General features: G+C 47.6%; 1 protein-coding gene across 3 annotated transcripts in view; it reads right to left on the bottom strand.

Annotated features, from left to right (window-relative positions):
- The window catches only part of hivep1 (HIVEP zinc finger 1), a 54,389-nt gene extending 40,091 nt beyond the window's left edge, over nt 1-14,298 (bottom strand). The window contains exons 1-2 of one of the 3 annotated variants that reach the window (XM_068575240.1): nt 14,255-14,298; nt 4,788-4,918 (exon numbers count right to left, since the gene is read on the bottom strand). In XM_068575240.1, coding sequence (XP_068431341.1) covers nt 4,788-4,827 — 40 coding nt within the window. In that variant the 5' untranslated portion in view covers nt 4,828-4,918; nt 14,255-14,298. Of the gene's footprint in view, nt 1-4,787; nt 4,919-6,278; nt 6,330-7,214; nt 7,602-14,254 lie in introns of those variants that run through there. The other 2 variants (XM_068575238.1, XM_068575239.1) reach the window with 2 other exon arrangements.
- Between the last annotated feature and the right edge of the window lie 814 nt (nt 14,299-15,112).

Below are 15,112 nucleotides of genomic sequence, written 5' to 3' on the forward strand. Positions count from 1 at the left end.
CGTGCTCGTACTCGCGCCCTCCTACGCCAGCAAGAACGCAGCGCCGCCTTAAATTCACCTGATCGATGTCGGCGAGAGCAGCCGGGGTCGGGACGGTGTCAATAAAACAACTCGTTCTTTGTGTGTGTGTGTGTGTGTGTGTGTGTGTGTGTGTGTGTGTGTGTGTGTGTGTGTGTGTGTGTGTGTGTGTGTGTGTGTGTGTGTGACGAAGTATGTCAAGTTGGGTTTCAGACGGCCGGGAGGGTAAACACTAACGTGGTTTCTTTTATACCAGCGTCAGACCGCTGCCAAGCCTCGGAGGCAGGAAAGACCCCAGAAGAGCCGAGGCTTCCCGTCAGCCAGCCGGCACCGGGAATACCGAGGTTAAAAAAAAGCTCGTTCACGTCGGAGTCGAGATTAATTGCTGCTCTGAATCGAATAAAATACAAAACTAAAGTTTCATTTGGCTTTGAGTGTCGAGGCTTTTTCTTTTTTCTTTGGAAAAGCCGTCCCCGGGCACGGAGCTTGGATGCCTTCAGGGCCGTGTGACGAGACAGTTCACAGGGAAAAAAGATGCGTCTCCACAGCAGAGTTCAAGCATGTGATGGCATGCCGTGCAATTATGGTTTCCTGTCTGATGAAGGGAAAGCCTTGAGAGCGGGGCCGAGGGAGGAGAGGAGAGCAACTGGGTTAAAAGGGAAAAACAAGAAGCCAAACGCACATCGCAGCGCTTTATCAGATGATGAGGAAGTGGACCGGGTACTCCCGACATGTTGAGTCACTTCACGCGAACTGGAGACGACAAGCTGCCTCTGAGACACGGCGCTGTATTTAAAATGAGCGACTGACTGCTTTTAGTACCTTTGCATTGAATTTTTTACCAAATTTAAACAATTTATGGTCTTTAATTATAGAGATCCTAAAGAGACAACAGGGAGAGGTACACCAGCTTAAAAAGGCAGGGGGAGGCCACAAAGAGAGACAAAATGATCACAAAGAGACACTTAATGGTCACAAGGAAACACACAATGGTCACAAAGAGACACACAATGGTCACAAAGAGACACTAAATGGTCACAAAGAGACACACAATGGTCACAAGGAGACACTAAATGGTCACAAAGAGACACACAATGGTCACAAGGAGACACAAAATGGTCACAATGTGGTTACAAAGAGATGAAACAAGATGCTAATTGACTACAAAGAGACACAACATGACCACAAAGTGACAAAAAGAACAATGAAAAGACGCAAAATGGCTCCAAAGAGACACAGCACAAATAAAAAGAGACTTAAAAACGACCACAAAGAGGCACAAGACCATCACAAAGAAACGTGCAGCGACTACAAAGAGACACGAAACGAGCACGCAACAACAACCGCAATGAGACACAACACACCCGCAAAAAAACAAATGATCAACTACAAACACACTGAAAAACAGTGAGAACACAACACAAACATAAAAATATGTAAAATAACTGCAAAGAGACTCGAAACAACTACAAACACATCGAAAAAAACGGCCACAAAGAGACACAAAACAACCACATAAACACGTAAAATGACAACAAAGAGAAAAAAAGCACAATAAAAAACAAACCATAATGAAATGAGTCCATGTGTGTGTCTGTGTGTCCGGGGGCCTTTGACCTACGTTGGAGGAGTGGGCGGGGCCTCTACACGTCTCTCTCCATGGGGCCTGTGAGCTCATTATCTGTCCATAATTGTCAATTTATTAGGCACACAGCTGTTACACTGAATAAACGCCGCAACTTCTCATAATGTAGTTTCTTATTGCAGAGAACCAAGGTTGTAGATTCCCATCTTAACACACCTGAACTCACTTTAGAAATGCGGCCATCTTCTTTAAAAAAAAAAAGTCTCAAAAACCCGCCTCCTATATTTTAGGATCTTCAGCTCCATCACTGTCGATTAGAGTCTCTTCACGTCCGCATCTTTTAGCCTCAAGTACTAAAAAAAAAAAATCCCAAAACACTGCAGCAGCTGCAGCTCCATTGTCTGCACTGCGAGAGAGAGAGAGAGAGAGAGAGAGAGAGAGAGAGAGAGAGAGAGAGAGAGAGAGAGAGAGAGAGAGAGAGAGGGGAAAAAAAGAAAGAAAGAAAGAAGAGAGAACAGTCGCCAATAAAAAAAGCGTCATGTTTCTATCGTCCTCTGTCGGGCGATGTAATGTACTGTTCTCAAACTCCATTATTTATGTTGTTTGGCCGGCGACAATGAAAAGCACAGGAAGTGTTTGTTCGACGGATAAACAGAGGGACTCGCAGACGTGAGGAAATCTGTCTGGTGGATCTGCCGCTCGGGGGAACGGCAGTGATGCACGCTTTCACACCCAGCGTGCAGCGCCGCACACTCCGCAGATCTGTGAACCGCAAACGTCTGTCCGCGCGTAAATCCGTCAAATTCTCACCGTAAACACAAAAATCCCTCGAGCCAGTTGGTGTGCCGTGCTGGCGTTGGGGCGACGCTGTGGCTTCACCACGTCCCCCTCCTCCCTCCACCCAATGGCTTAAGTTGTCTTTTACTGCGTTTTGTTGTCGTCCAGCAGCTCATTCACAAGTCGTTTCTGCTGCCCGACGATCTGACTCGTCTCAAAAACGTCTATTTTTTATGAAAAAAGTGGGATATGATGATATTCTGTGCATATTAAACGACCCACGTTCATGCAACACTCTTTGCTACGAACGACAATTTGTGCAGAATATGATTTTTTTTTCTCCAACAAACATTACATCGTCTCCTTCTCCCTCATTAAAAAGAGAAAAAACACCAGCTTATATAAAAAAAAAAAGCATATTTAACTGCTGGAAACAAGATGTCTTCCGTGTGTTTGACTGTCGGCTTCTAAACCAGTTGTGCGTTCTCTCATGCACAAACACACCTTCATTGTAAACACAGATTTACGTTACAGGCACCTTTGCGGCCTTCTGGTGTCGAACTGAAGAGTGAAGGTCGAACATGGAGGAGAAGTGTTTTATTTCTGTTCAGAGAAACAATCCAAACTGAAACATCTTCACTCACTTAATTGAAACAAAAAGCAGCCGATTTGGGAGCGAATGGTCCAATCAGGCTCGAAGAAAGGAAACAAATGGACCGGTAACGCAATAAAAAAGGTAGAAAATAGTGATACATTTAGTCGCACAAATGTGTGGCAGACAGTGTTGAGTGTTTTTGTTATAAATTGAATGTTCTTCACACTCTTCCACTCTTCCCACCCCTCAAAGCGCTTTAGCGCTGCATGATTCATCATCCACGCGTTCATCGACTCATTCACACACTGATGGGCGGGGCTTCCGTGCAAGGTGCCACCTGCCCGTCAGCGCCAACTCACATTCACACGCTCAGAAGCAGCCCCGGGGGCTTTGTTTTTGGGGTTAAGTGTCTCGTCCGAGGACACGTCGACGACGTGAACCAGCGGAGCCGGGGATCGAAACGCTCGACCCTCTGATTGCAGAACGAGCCGACTGGGCCACGGTCGCACCATGAAAACTGAATGCTAGACAGGTTGTAACCCCGTCGTCAGCCGTTCAACGTAGATGAATGAACTTCAAATGTTAAAAGTCTTCTGAGCACTCAAAGAGCTTCTTAACACACATATGCTGGCGTCTCCTCTGGTTGCGAAAAGAAGTCTGATTGTATAGAAGTCCATGAGAAAATGATTCTACTTTTCTCTCAGTTTATTACCTCAGTAAACATGAATTCATCTCAATCTCTAGTTTCACGTCTTCTTCGATGCAGCGTGGTGTTCATTTAGTAAATGATGATCCATTTAGAGTCAAACAGACCATAACGCAGGGCTTGGCTACCTGGTGATTGGCAGGTCGCGACCACAGCGTAACCCTTTTACGTTTGTTTGTTTTCTTTCCAGTTGATGGAAGTTACTTTCAGTATTTTTGGATGTCTTAATGGGCGTTCAGTTGTACTCGGCCGCTCCGTCTCGTGTCCCTTCAAAAAGTCAAGATGACACAGACGAAAACAAATGCAGAACTTTGAGGCCTTAAAAACGTCGCAACCAACGGTTAGAGAAAAACGCTACTCTCCCATCCAACATAGGAAACAAAAAAGACAAATCTGTACACGTGGTCCGCTTCTTACATCAGGTCTATGGGTTCGGTATCTTGCCCAAGGACACGTCCACGTGCAGACTGGAGGAGCCAAGAGTCGGCCCACAGCATCACAGCAGCATCGTGACACACTGAACCGTTACCACTGAATCATGACAATTGTGTCGCCAGGTTTTTTCTAACAAGCCCCAAAGCAGAAGGTCCGATCCACAGCGAGGCCTCGTAACATGTAACCCGTCTCAAAGACTGAAGGTCACATGCTCGCCGCTGTCCTGTGGGAAGCTAGCCCTTTTTTTTTAAATAAAATAATCTATTGCTCATTAAACAAGTCACTAAATTCAGAGCGACATTACAGGACAGCGACGTGATGTGTGATCCAAAGACGAGCAGACAAAACACAAACTGGCAGAGCCGAGCGTCACCACACCAGTGTTGGCAAATCTTTTGTCATATCTGCCATGAATGAATCCTGCAATATGCGGCCTCATTTAAAAACACTATCAGCCACCACTGCGACAGAGACAGCATGCGCCTGCTCTCTCTCTCTCTCCCAAAAAAAAGGTCTTCACACAACCGCTTTGTTCCGAGACAAACATCTCAGTCCAACGAGATGAAATGACCTCATTACGTTCCTCTCTCGGCCTCCACTGGAGGAAAACCCCAAACCAACATGTCCGCCAGCTGACAGGAAGCACACAGAGGCCGCGGCGTGAATCTCACCTTTTAAGTTTTTCGGGTTGTTCTGTTTGGTGCGCGGCATCTTTTCCGCCCTCAGTTCACAGGTTGCATCTTGGGGAAATACGCGGATGTTGGACCTCGCGAAGGGTCGACTCCTGAGCCGCAGGGTTCATCTACAGAAAAACACACACACGCATGTATATGTTGAGTCAGGATGAGCCAAGCGCCAACTCCCACAGATCAATAAGACACCGGCCTCGGCAGCGAGCGGAGTCACCCCGCTCTCGCTCGCCAGCAGCCAGGGAAGTCGGAGTCGCTGATTGAGTTTATTCCTCAAACAGGTGCCACAGAGCGAGGCTGGGCTTTTTCATTTTTCCCAGCCTCTGCTCTCAGAGCTGCTGTGCAATCGTGTGCAGTGCGGCTCGGGCTACTGTCTGTGGGAGGAGGTGTGAATGTCTCCCCCCCCCCCCCCCCCCCACACACACACACACCCCTCCCAAAATATCAATATAACCTCTGCAGCAGCTGCTATCTGCCACTCTGATCTCCAACGAAAAAGGCGGAGGATCGGCCGTTGTGTACGACCGATTTGAGGTGGCAGTGGCCGGAGGACGAATGATGCAAACGACGTGGTCCCGTGTGTGTGTGTGTGTGTGTGTGTGTGTGTCCGGAGACGAGCGCTGCGGGTGGGCGACCGCAGGGAGGTTACTATCTGAGAGAGAGAGAGAGAGAGAGAGAGAGAGAGAGAGAGAGAGAGAGAGAGAGAGAGAGAGAGACCTCCCTGGGGAAGTTAGATCACTGCAGAGATGGGGAACGTCTGAAAGACTGAAGCCACCTGTCATTGGGAGGAAGAGGAGGAAGAGTAGGAGGAGGAGGAGGATCGTTTCCAATCGGATGCCTTTTTGCAAAAAAAAAATTGAGATCAGAAGCTGAATGTAAGTTTAATGCAAATTCTGAATGGCACAAAGAAAAGGGGAGGTGTGGTGTGGTGTGTGTGTGTGTGTGTGTGGGGGGGGGGGGGTTGAATTTAAATGTTACCCACATTTCAACCCCCCAGCTACAGCCACGGCAGAGGAGCAGCTCACCTCTGCATGGACAGACCATCACACCATCATGCATAAAGATCTGATGGATCCATTTCTTTTCTCTTTTTTTATATAGATTTTTTAGCTTTCTTCCCCCTTGCATCACCTCCATCATGCAGCCCCTCTCGCGCCAGGAGCCATGCAGGTTGCAAAGAGCGTCAGTCTTTGTGTGTGTCCCCCCCCCCCCCCCCCCCCCCCCCACCATGATTACATAACACTTACTACAACCGGATGATGATGATTTTTTTTCTTAGCTCCATACATGTGACGCTATAGCAATGACATCATCTCACGGCGGATTTCGGTGTATAGAGTCTCGCGCGCGCATGAGTGTGTGCGTGTTGGTGTGTGTGCGCGTGTATGCGTGCACGGCGGCTGCAGCAGGTCGCAACGAAAACACATCCAGGTCGAGGTGTTGAGTCACACGGTTAGGAAACGCGCGTCTCACCTGTGATGCGCAATTCAGTTTCGGTTCAGGGATCGACGGCGCAGATGATGATGATGATGATGATGATGAGGCGGAGGAGGAGAGAAAAAAGAGGGAGAGAGAGGAGAGAGAGAGAGACGTGCACATTTTTGTTTCCTCTGGCGCGTCTGCCAGCGCGTCTGTGTGTGTGTGTGTGCGCGCGCGCGAGTGTGCGCACCGATATTTGAGGAAACACCCTGATACTGAAGCGAGGATAGGAAAACAAGAAGAAAACACACACACACACACACACACACAGAAATACACACACACATACAGACACACACATACCGGTGACTCAAGCCTGTAACGCTATGTCCTAACTCGGGCAGACTGGAATGCACTTGCAGGTGACTAATGATGATTTCCGCTCGCACCTGAGGATCCAGCAGCGGCATTTTATGTAGAAGAAGAAGAAGAAAAAAGAAGCAGGGCAACGCAACGCACTGTCACACGCATTGTCTTGGAGTGTGTGTGTGCGATATAATCACTAAGAGTCAATGGGAATGGAGAGTGATGCTGCACAGATTGTTGTTGTTGCTGCTGCTGCTGCAACAGAGAGATGAGCGGACCAACAGGAGGAGAGCAATGGAATCGGGATGCAATCGCCTGCAATGAAGTCAGCAAAAAAAAAAAAAAAAAAGCGATGCGTGGGAATAGCGTATTTTGTGCCTGTTGCAACACGTGAACGCCCTGTGCGCGAGGGAGGAGCCAGGGAAAACCCCTCACTGGCGCTGAACGGGACACTTCCATCGTGTCCAACAAATCACCCGCCGCGGCCGGAACACCTTTCCCCTGCCGCCACACACACATGCACATTGTTTTAAATCAGCAGCAGTTGTTGGCGATGACAGTGACTACACACACACACACACACACACACACACACACGGAGGACGCGGATAGCTTGTGGCTTACCTACGGTGCAAAACAAAACAGAAAATCCCAAACAAAATTGAGCAACAAAGAGCGCCGCGCAGAGAAGCGGGAGCTCAGGTTGCCTCCTCAAGAGCACGGTTTGCTGCAGAAGTCCAAAACAACACTGCGCCAAAAAAAAAAAAAAAAAAAAAGGAGAAGAAGAAGGTCTGAGATAAACCAGTGCCGGCGTCCTACGTCAACAAAGTACACTTCTTAACAGACGCTTGGAAGTTTGCAGCAGGCGAAAACCGGACCAGACACACAGCGGACACCGATAAAAGCATGTCCGACTTCTCCACGGCTGCAGCAACCGACAGCGACCTATATCACGTTGACACAACCCCGCCACCGGGCAACGGCTCGCGGCTCCAAAAACACAGAGGAGGGGGAAAAAAACAAATCAAGCAAACGCAAAGTGGATTTATTAATACTCACAGGTGCAGGGTTGTAACACACCTTTCAGTGTAAGGGGGTGTAGGGGGTAGGGGAGGGGGGGTACAGCGCTGTATATTCTCCCTTCACCTTCTCTCTCACTTTCTATTGCAGGAAACAGACAGGCCCACTGACGTCAACGGGGGTCCCGTCTCCGCCTCCCAGCCACGGGGTGTCCTCTCCGGGCAGTGGGGGGCTCTCGACGGGCGGCGCGCTCCCCGCAAGGCCGATGACACCGAAGCCCAAATTTCACCCGCGTGTTTTTTTTCTCCAGTTTTTTTTTCTGCCCTCGTTAAACTGCACCTCCTCCTTCCCTCGCGGTTGGGGGACTCGTGTCTCGTCGCTGCCAGAGGAGCCGCAGGTCGCGTCGTTTGTCGCGACGCCCCCTGGCGGACCCCCCCACACACACACATACTCGCTCTTCTGCACATACTTTAGGACTGACGGTTTTCCCGGAGGTTCCTTGTTGTCAGGTCACGTTGTGCCCCTCCGCCACTACCGACCGGGCTTTCCCATGCACAAACCCGCAGCGGGCTCACAACAGTGGGTCTTTATTTTATGTTTTTATGTGTTTGCACCAGAACCGGCGCCCGTGGGGATAAATAAGAGGAAACAAGGGTGAACTCCGTGGCCTCCAGTGGTGCTAAACAACCACTGAAACCACTGCTTTGCACGTCCTTGACTTGTGCATTTCACCAGCTTGGCTTGATTTGCAATGAGGGTGATTAAAAAAAGTAGACTGGGTGGATCGGATTTTCCCCAAGTAGGCTCACAATCCACTCCCTTACATGAATGTACATGAGTTAAATTCCAATAAGGTCTGCTACCAGGCATAATTAAATATTCCTGAGTTTTTGTAAAGTGCATTGCACAGTTTATTTTGTGCTTGAAAATATTGAAATATGGCTACTTGCATTGTTTTTCTCGTGAAGAAAAATAAAAGGATGCATGTGAAGGCAGTAGAAATGCTATGAATTTCGAATTTAGCATCTTTGAGAGACGCAAACCTTTACAAGACACATGTTTGGTTACATCAGCGCTTTTAATGATGCTCCTCACAGACACATCTGTATCAATGAATTGTGCCTCATTCATCTCTGCTACGCTAATACCAGCTGGTTTGCACTATCAATTCACCTGGAGCTACAGTCAGAACTCTTCATTTTCAACCTGTTTTGCATAAAATAGTACCCTCCTATGGTTCCTTTTTATGTGTAAAGTTTGACAGTCACTGAAATTACCTTGAGCACATTATATATTTCATCCCCCCTCCTCTGTTGAACAAGCTAACAAAATAAATCTCCATACAAAAAGTGTGCTAGCGAATGTTACCTTGCAGGCTAGCTAACGATGAGCTAAGCTAGCTAGCTACTATTAGTAGCACACTTAGATATTGGATGCTCTGTGAACAGCTCGCAAACTTAATTACACGTTACGTTTGACTGTTTGACATGCAAAACTTGTTTTTCAGTCCGTCCCTGAAGAGGCTAGGAGGCTAAAGGAGCGAGCTATATCCAAAGCAGACATCGATTCTTTGTTTATATAAGCGAAAATGTGTATTAACATGAGTTTAAAATGAAAATAACTTCTTCTACCTTACCTTTCTTGACAGCTTCTCAAATGTAATGTTTCCTAATCAGGCTAAGGCTGACATCAGTAGTGTTTTTGTAGCACAGGCTAACCTTTGTGTATTTTGAGCCGACCTTCACAAAATGAGCATGTCTCTCGGTCTAACTGTCTTTGAGTAGGCACACAGAGTCAAATGACCTTTGTGAAGTCACACTCACTGTTACACTTGTGTTTCCCCCCCACGTCAACTCATACTTTCCACAGCAGCTTTATTTTAGCGCGCCGTTCGGGCCGTTGGCTCCAAGCTAGCAAAGAGCTACAGCTTTGAACCTCTTGCCCAGACTCACCTTCGCTTCCAGCAAACATATGACAAGGTCAACAATGCAACATGTTTTCACAAGCACAGGTCAAAGACAATTTCCCTTTTTTTTTAAAACACCTAAAATGGGTTGATCACAATCTCTCACATTTGATCGTATTTCATCTTCCTGGATATCTTTCCGATCAGCATCAGCAGAACAAACCAGTTGCCTGGGTGATCCGGTGCGTCTGGCACCGAGAGGACACCGCGTTGCTATTTTTACCCTCTTGTCTCTCGTCCTCTAATCACCATGAGCGTGAGTTGGTCCAACAACGATGACGCGACACCGAGGCGTCGAAAGGTCATGCTATTTTTTGCACACACGGTCAGAAAATAGCTCTCAAATAAATGCATTTTTAAATGAGTAGAAAGTTTTCTACGCAAACAAATGGTGTTTGCAGATCAACAACAACACGCGGAGGAGAAAGCGACGCGGTTTCATTAGCACACGCGAACTCAACCAGCTCTTTTAATTAAATACAGGCTCATTTGTATCGGTTTGCATGCTTTTGGTGTGAGATGAGACGACCCAGATTACTGAACCCGCAGTTTTTTAAAGTTTCACATTTTTTCCCAGCAAGCTGCAGCTGCTAGAAAGCTGTCTCTGAGAGACACAACTTTGCTGCAGTGAGGCAGATCTACTGATTAATAAGTGATTGCGTGACACCCGCCCACCTCCATATCACAGGCTTCCTGCAGACTTCCTGCTTTATGACTCACCTGTTTCAACTGCAACAACTTAAAATGGCACATTTGAATAATGGAACTTTCTTCTTTTTTTGCAACTACAGGAACGAAGTGTTGTCTTTTCACAGCCAGCGAACTGAACATTGAACGTTGCTGTCCATTTATGGATTTTTTTTTTTTTGGTTTGTGCCAATTTTGTGCATCTCTTACAAACAACAAAGCTTTTTGGCAATTAAAATGATCTGAAATGGCAACAGAGGCTTCTGTGTTTCAATTTGTTTGTTTTTTTCTGAGGAGACATTGCTCTGCGCGTACACTGCTGTCTGTACGCCCACGTCAAAATTGAGATGTTTTTGTATTTCTTCAGCGCAGGATGAAAAAGGCAAGGAGGGGGAGGGAGTGTGTGTGTGTGTGTGTGTGTGTGTGTGTGTGTGTGTGTGTGTGTGTGTGTGTGTGTGTGTGTGATGTGAAAACCTTTTTACATAACCACATTTTTCCTGAGAAGAGAACTTGTTTGGTTTGACCTAACGCAATGCAGAGAGTAAAAACAACTGCATGCTAATTGAGCCCTCAGCTGCCACTCTGTTCGCCAAAGTCAATGCGAGCAGCGCTCATATCCGACTTCCTTCGTGGTTGCAGCTGGACGAGATCCATTTATGTCTTTAGGGTTTCACAGAAATGCGGTTTTGCTCTGGAAGTGTTTGTAGATTTATTGGAATGAAATCTGGAGGGGATGTAGAGGTGTTGCTCTTCTCTCTGAATAGTCCACCTCTTGGAGAAAATATCTGGCTTTCCATTCCTGCATGGCACATTTAGCGGTTAACAATAATAATTGTGAGTGTTAACACTTAAACTTGCAGGTTTCTTTCCCTAATGGCCATAAAGGGGCGACTCCTCTTTCAGATAGTATCGTTGTTGTTTTAGGTCCACTCACTTCTCTTCCTTCTGGTTGCCAATAAAATAAGATGTCAACAGCCAAAAGCCAAAATGGCGAATTCAACGGCGGCTATACGTTGACCTCTTATGTACTGTGCTCTTTTTTCTCTCTACAGTGTTATGTTGCTCCCGTAAAAGTCAGGTTACAAGCCAGTACTGCCGTCAGTGGGTGTCCCGCTAGCTCCCTGCTGTAGCCAGCTAGCTCCCTGTTAGCTCATCGACCACCACCGAAGGTAGCGGGACCGGCCCCGACTCGACGCCGGACTCGGGCAGCGGGGACGCGGATAGCAGAGGCAGCAGCAGCAGCGGGGAGCTAGCAGCAGCGCTAGCTTGCTAAAGCGGGGAGCTAGCAGCAGCGCTAGCTTGCTAAAGCGGGGACACCCACCGAAGGTAGTAACGGCTTGTAACCCGACTTTTACGGTACTGTTCCGTCTAATCTGTACACAACTGGCGACTGTTGCTCTTTCCACGGTTTCTTTGTTTATTTGTCCTCATCTGAATCAAAATAATTACCGACGACAGTCGACGCAACATAATTATATTTCACGCGTCGCATTGCTTCACCATATGGCCGCACATCACGTTGTGTCCTGCCGTCTGTTTGTTGGTCCAGAAGGTGTTGTCCGTCAGACCCGATTTTCCCTTTTGAATGCAACGTTGGACTTTTGTCAGAGCAGCAATGTAACCACAGCCGTATTAAAGAAGGGGACTTCCTCAACTGCCCTAAAGCACTGTTAGTGTACGGCAGCCGGGGCTATTAATATCCTGGAGTGGTTACAGAAAATAAGCACAGCTGCCCGGCTGAACATGTCTTCCCCGAACAATAGCCTCTTATGTGAAGGGGGAAGGCTGGTTGTGTCCTTATGCAACTGATATTCATGGAGGGGGGTCTTCTTCTTTGTTCCCCTTCGCATCAAAAATAGATATTTATTGAACGCGACCTTGTAAAGAAAGACAGTATTCACGAGGGAGTGCCTGAGTGTCCTATTTCTCCTGGCGCACAGTGAGGCGTTTTTGGATAAAGATTGATGTTGCTGAAGTATTTATAGGGCGGCATCCTTTCATCCCACTTTTCTTTTTTTTTTTTACATTATTTTCTCCGTACACTTCCTATTGCTGGAGATTTACAAGGAACTGGTCACAAACACCCTGTATAAACACGGCACAATGGCTTTGACACCCAAGCTGTCCTGCGGAGATAAGCTCTACCTTTTACAGACACACACACACACACACACACACACACCAGACAGCCTTCCCTTTAAACACAGGCTGCAGAAGCAGAGCGCAATCAGATGATCGCCTCCCCAACAAAACCTACATTTCAGGATTTTCCAATTCAAGGTGGATCATGCGGCTATAATGTCAACTGCTCTTTGTGTGAATTGTGTCATTGAAGGGCGTTATTAATCATCGGCGCAAACAAAGGGGCTTCAATTAAAGAGAAAGCATTGGTTTGGGGCAAAAATGTCTGTTTCTTCTGCGTATCCTCCACGGCACAAGACATTGCTGGATGCTTTGTTTACACCGCCGCACCATATGATGTTACATAACTGAGGCTGTTGCGGTGGCAACGCCGAGACTCCACCCCGCCTGCAGACACCCGTAGACGCTCATGTGTGTAAACACACACACACACACACACACACACACACACACTCGGGCAACAGGACATTCTGCGACCGCGTGACTCGACTGGTTGATTTAACGCTCGCCGGTGCCCTCTATTAACGAGATGGCCTCCCTCTGGTGTCCAGAAATCTTGTTTTCTGAGAGATGCTTCACAGTCATCCGCTCTGATGATCCACTCCCACTCAAACGATCCCGTTATTTATGTATCAAAGCGCATGCGAGGCCCCTGAGCCAGAAGGGTTTCGACAAACGTATAGCACAATGCGCGCGCTTGTCAGCGGCCGAGTGGCAACAGCGTGAGTCGGTTTTCATTACATGTGTGCGAGCAATCGGCTCCACTAGTTGAATTCAAGGTCAGGGAGGCACTCCTGCCTCCCTGAGCCGCACAATAACAACCCCAGGCATCCCCCGCGCGAGAGCTGTCTCTTTGTGTTGAAGGGCACGTCGCTGAGTACTTCTCTCAGCTCTCGACGTCGTCTCGGGAGCGCCATTCACTCGCCATCTGACAGTCCGGTGAACCGGCCTCCTGGCGCAGGAGGCAGGAATAGGATCTTCCCCCACAAACACACACAAACACACACACACACACACACACCGCCACCGGCGCTGCATCTGCCAGCAAACTGATCAATTAGAGCCATTTTTGTGTCGTCCCGCTGGATAAATGAAGCAGTCCAAAAGTATGACGGTGACAACCGCAGTGCTTCTTTACATATTTCATAGAAAGGCGTGCCACTAGAAGGATTAGTGTAGCTTACAGAAAGTACGCTCCCAGAGCAGCAGGAATCCAAATTTGTTGCCTGTATTGTCGCTTTGGTTCACACGGAAATTTCTCATCATGGACTTGATGGTTTGCCATGAAGGTTTGATCAGACATTCATGGTTTCCAGAGGAAACCCCCTCGACTTTTCATCAGGCAGTAAGCCGAACCTTTTCACATATTGAGTTCAATTCCTCAACATCTGCTGCAGGGACCGCGAGGACGTTTTTGTGAAGACATTCCTGTTTTCCAGAGGATGATCCCGAATGACTTCAACGATCCCCTGAAGTTCCCCTCTTACCGCCAACGCCCGGGTGACATTTGAGGTTTTTAATTAAAAGGTTTTCGAAAGCTATTGGGTGCATTGCCATGACATTTGGTTCAGAGACTCGCGTCCCCTTCAGGGATGAACTGCAGCCACTTTGGTGATCCCTTAACTCTTCCCATCGGGGAACATTTCTTGTTGTTCAACGCTCAAATACCTGCAAAACCAACGGCTTTCCCAGCAAAATGGCAAACATGGCTGGATGGTTTCAGAACTGGTTCCAGCCGTGTTTCCAATCAGCGAGGTTCAGCAAATTAAATTAGGTGTGGAAAAGGTATGTGTGTGTAATCTGTTGTCACATGCATTGCATGTTTCACTTCCAGGGAGAGCATTTTTACCATGAACTCTCAAGGTCTTGCAGACGTCTTCGGCACGTTGGCGTCGTAAAAGGTTCCCAAAGCCTGCAGCCGGGATCCAGATCCAGAGTTGCTTATCTTTTTAGAAATAAAAAAAAGAAGCAGTGTGTATTTTGTGTGTGTGTGTGTGTGTGTGTGCGCGAGCAGCCGTGATTGTTGGCCCTTCAAGGGAGAGAACATTTGACAGTATTCCCATGTCATCCATCATGGCTGTGCCAAGCTGTGCAGTGAATACATGATGGCGAGTCAGCTGACTTTGTGTCACCTCGAGGCAAATGCAGCGCCAGATTATACAAACAGTGAATACTTGTGTGAGACTTTAAGGGGGGGAGCTGACATTTAGACTTATTTCATCTGGAGATTTTGGTTTGCCTAAATCTTCTTGGTTAAATCCACCAGAGCTAAAGCCACTTTCAAGGCCCGACTTTGGGCACCGCACCGTATGTGAATTGGTCGTTTAATCAGCGGGGCAGAAGTGGAACATTTTTACGCCCGACACTAATCACTGCCGAGAAAATCACTTTGCTCGATGCCAGCTTTTTAAACGCAGCGCTACTTCTCGGAAAAGAAAGCACGGCTGAGGTAAACACCGTTTCTGTGCCGCTCTCAATGGCCTGCGAAATGAAGCCCTCAGGAAAAAATGTATCCCCCGCCCCCCCCATCCCACAGTTCCCATGTGACACACTTATTGTCCAGAAGAGGAAAAAAAGAAGTTATTTAAGCCACTGAAGCACATCCAACATCCTTGCCCTGCGTCGTTGACTCACGGCCACGGACTTGGTGCCAGTGATCTTTTTACTACAGTCCAGCTGAGTTTCCATTCAACCTGCACGACACCGA

The sequence above is a fragment of the Clinocottus analis genome, unplaced genomic scaffold, assembly GCF_023055335.1.
Source record: "Clinocottus analis isolate CAN_PGR_092001 unplaced genomic scaffold, fCliAna1.0.p SCAF_14, whole genome shotgun sequence".
Classification (NCBI taxonomy): domain Eukaryota; kingdom Metazoa; phylum Chordata; class Actinopteri; order Perciformes; family Cottidae; genus Clinocottus; species Clinocottus analis.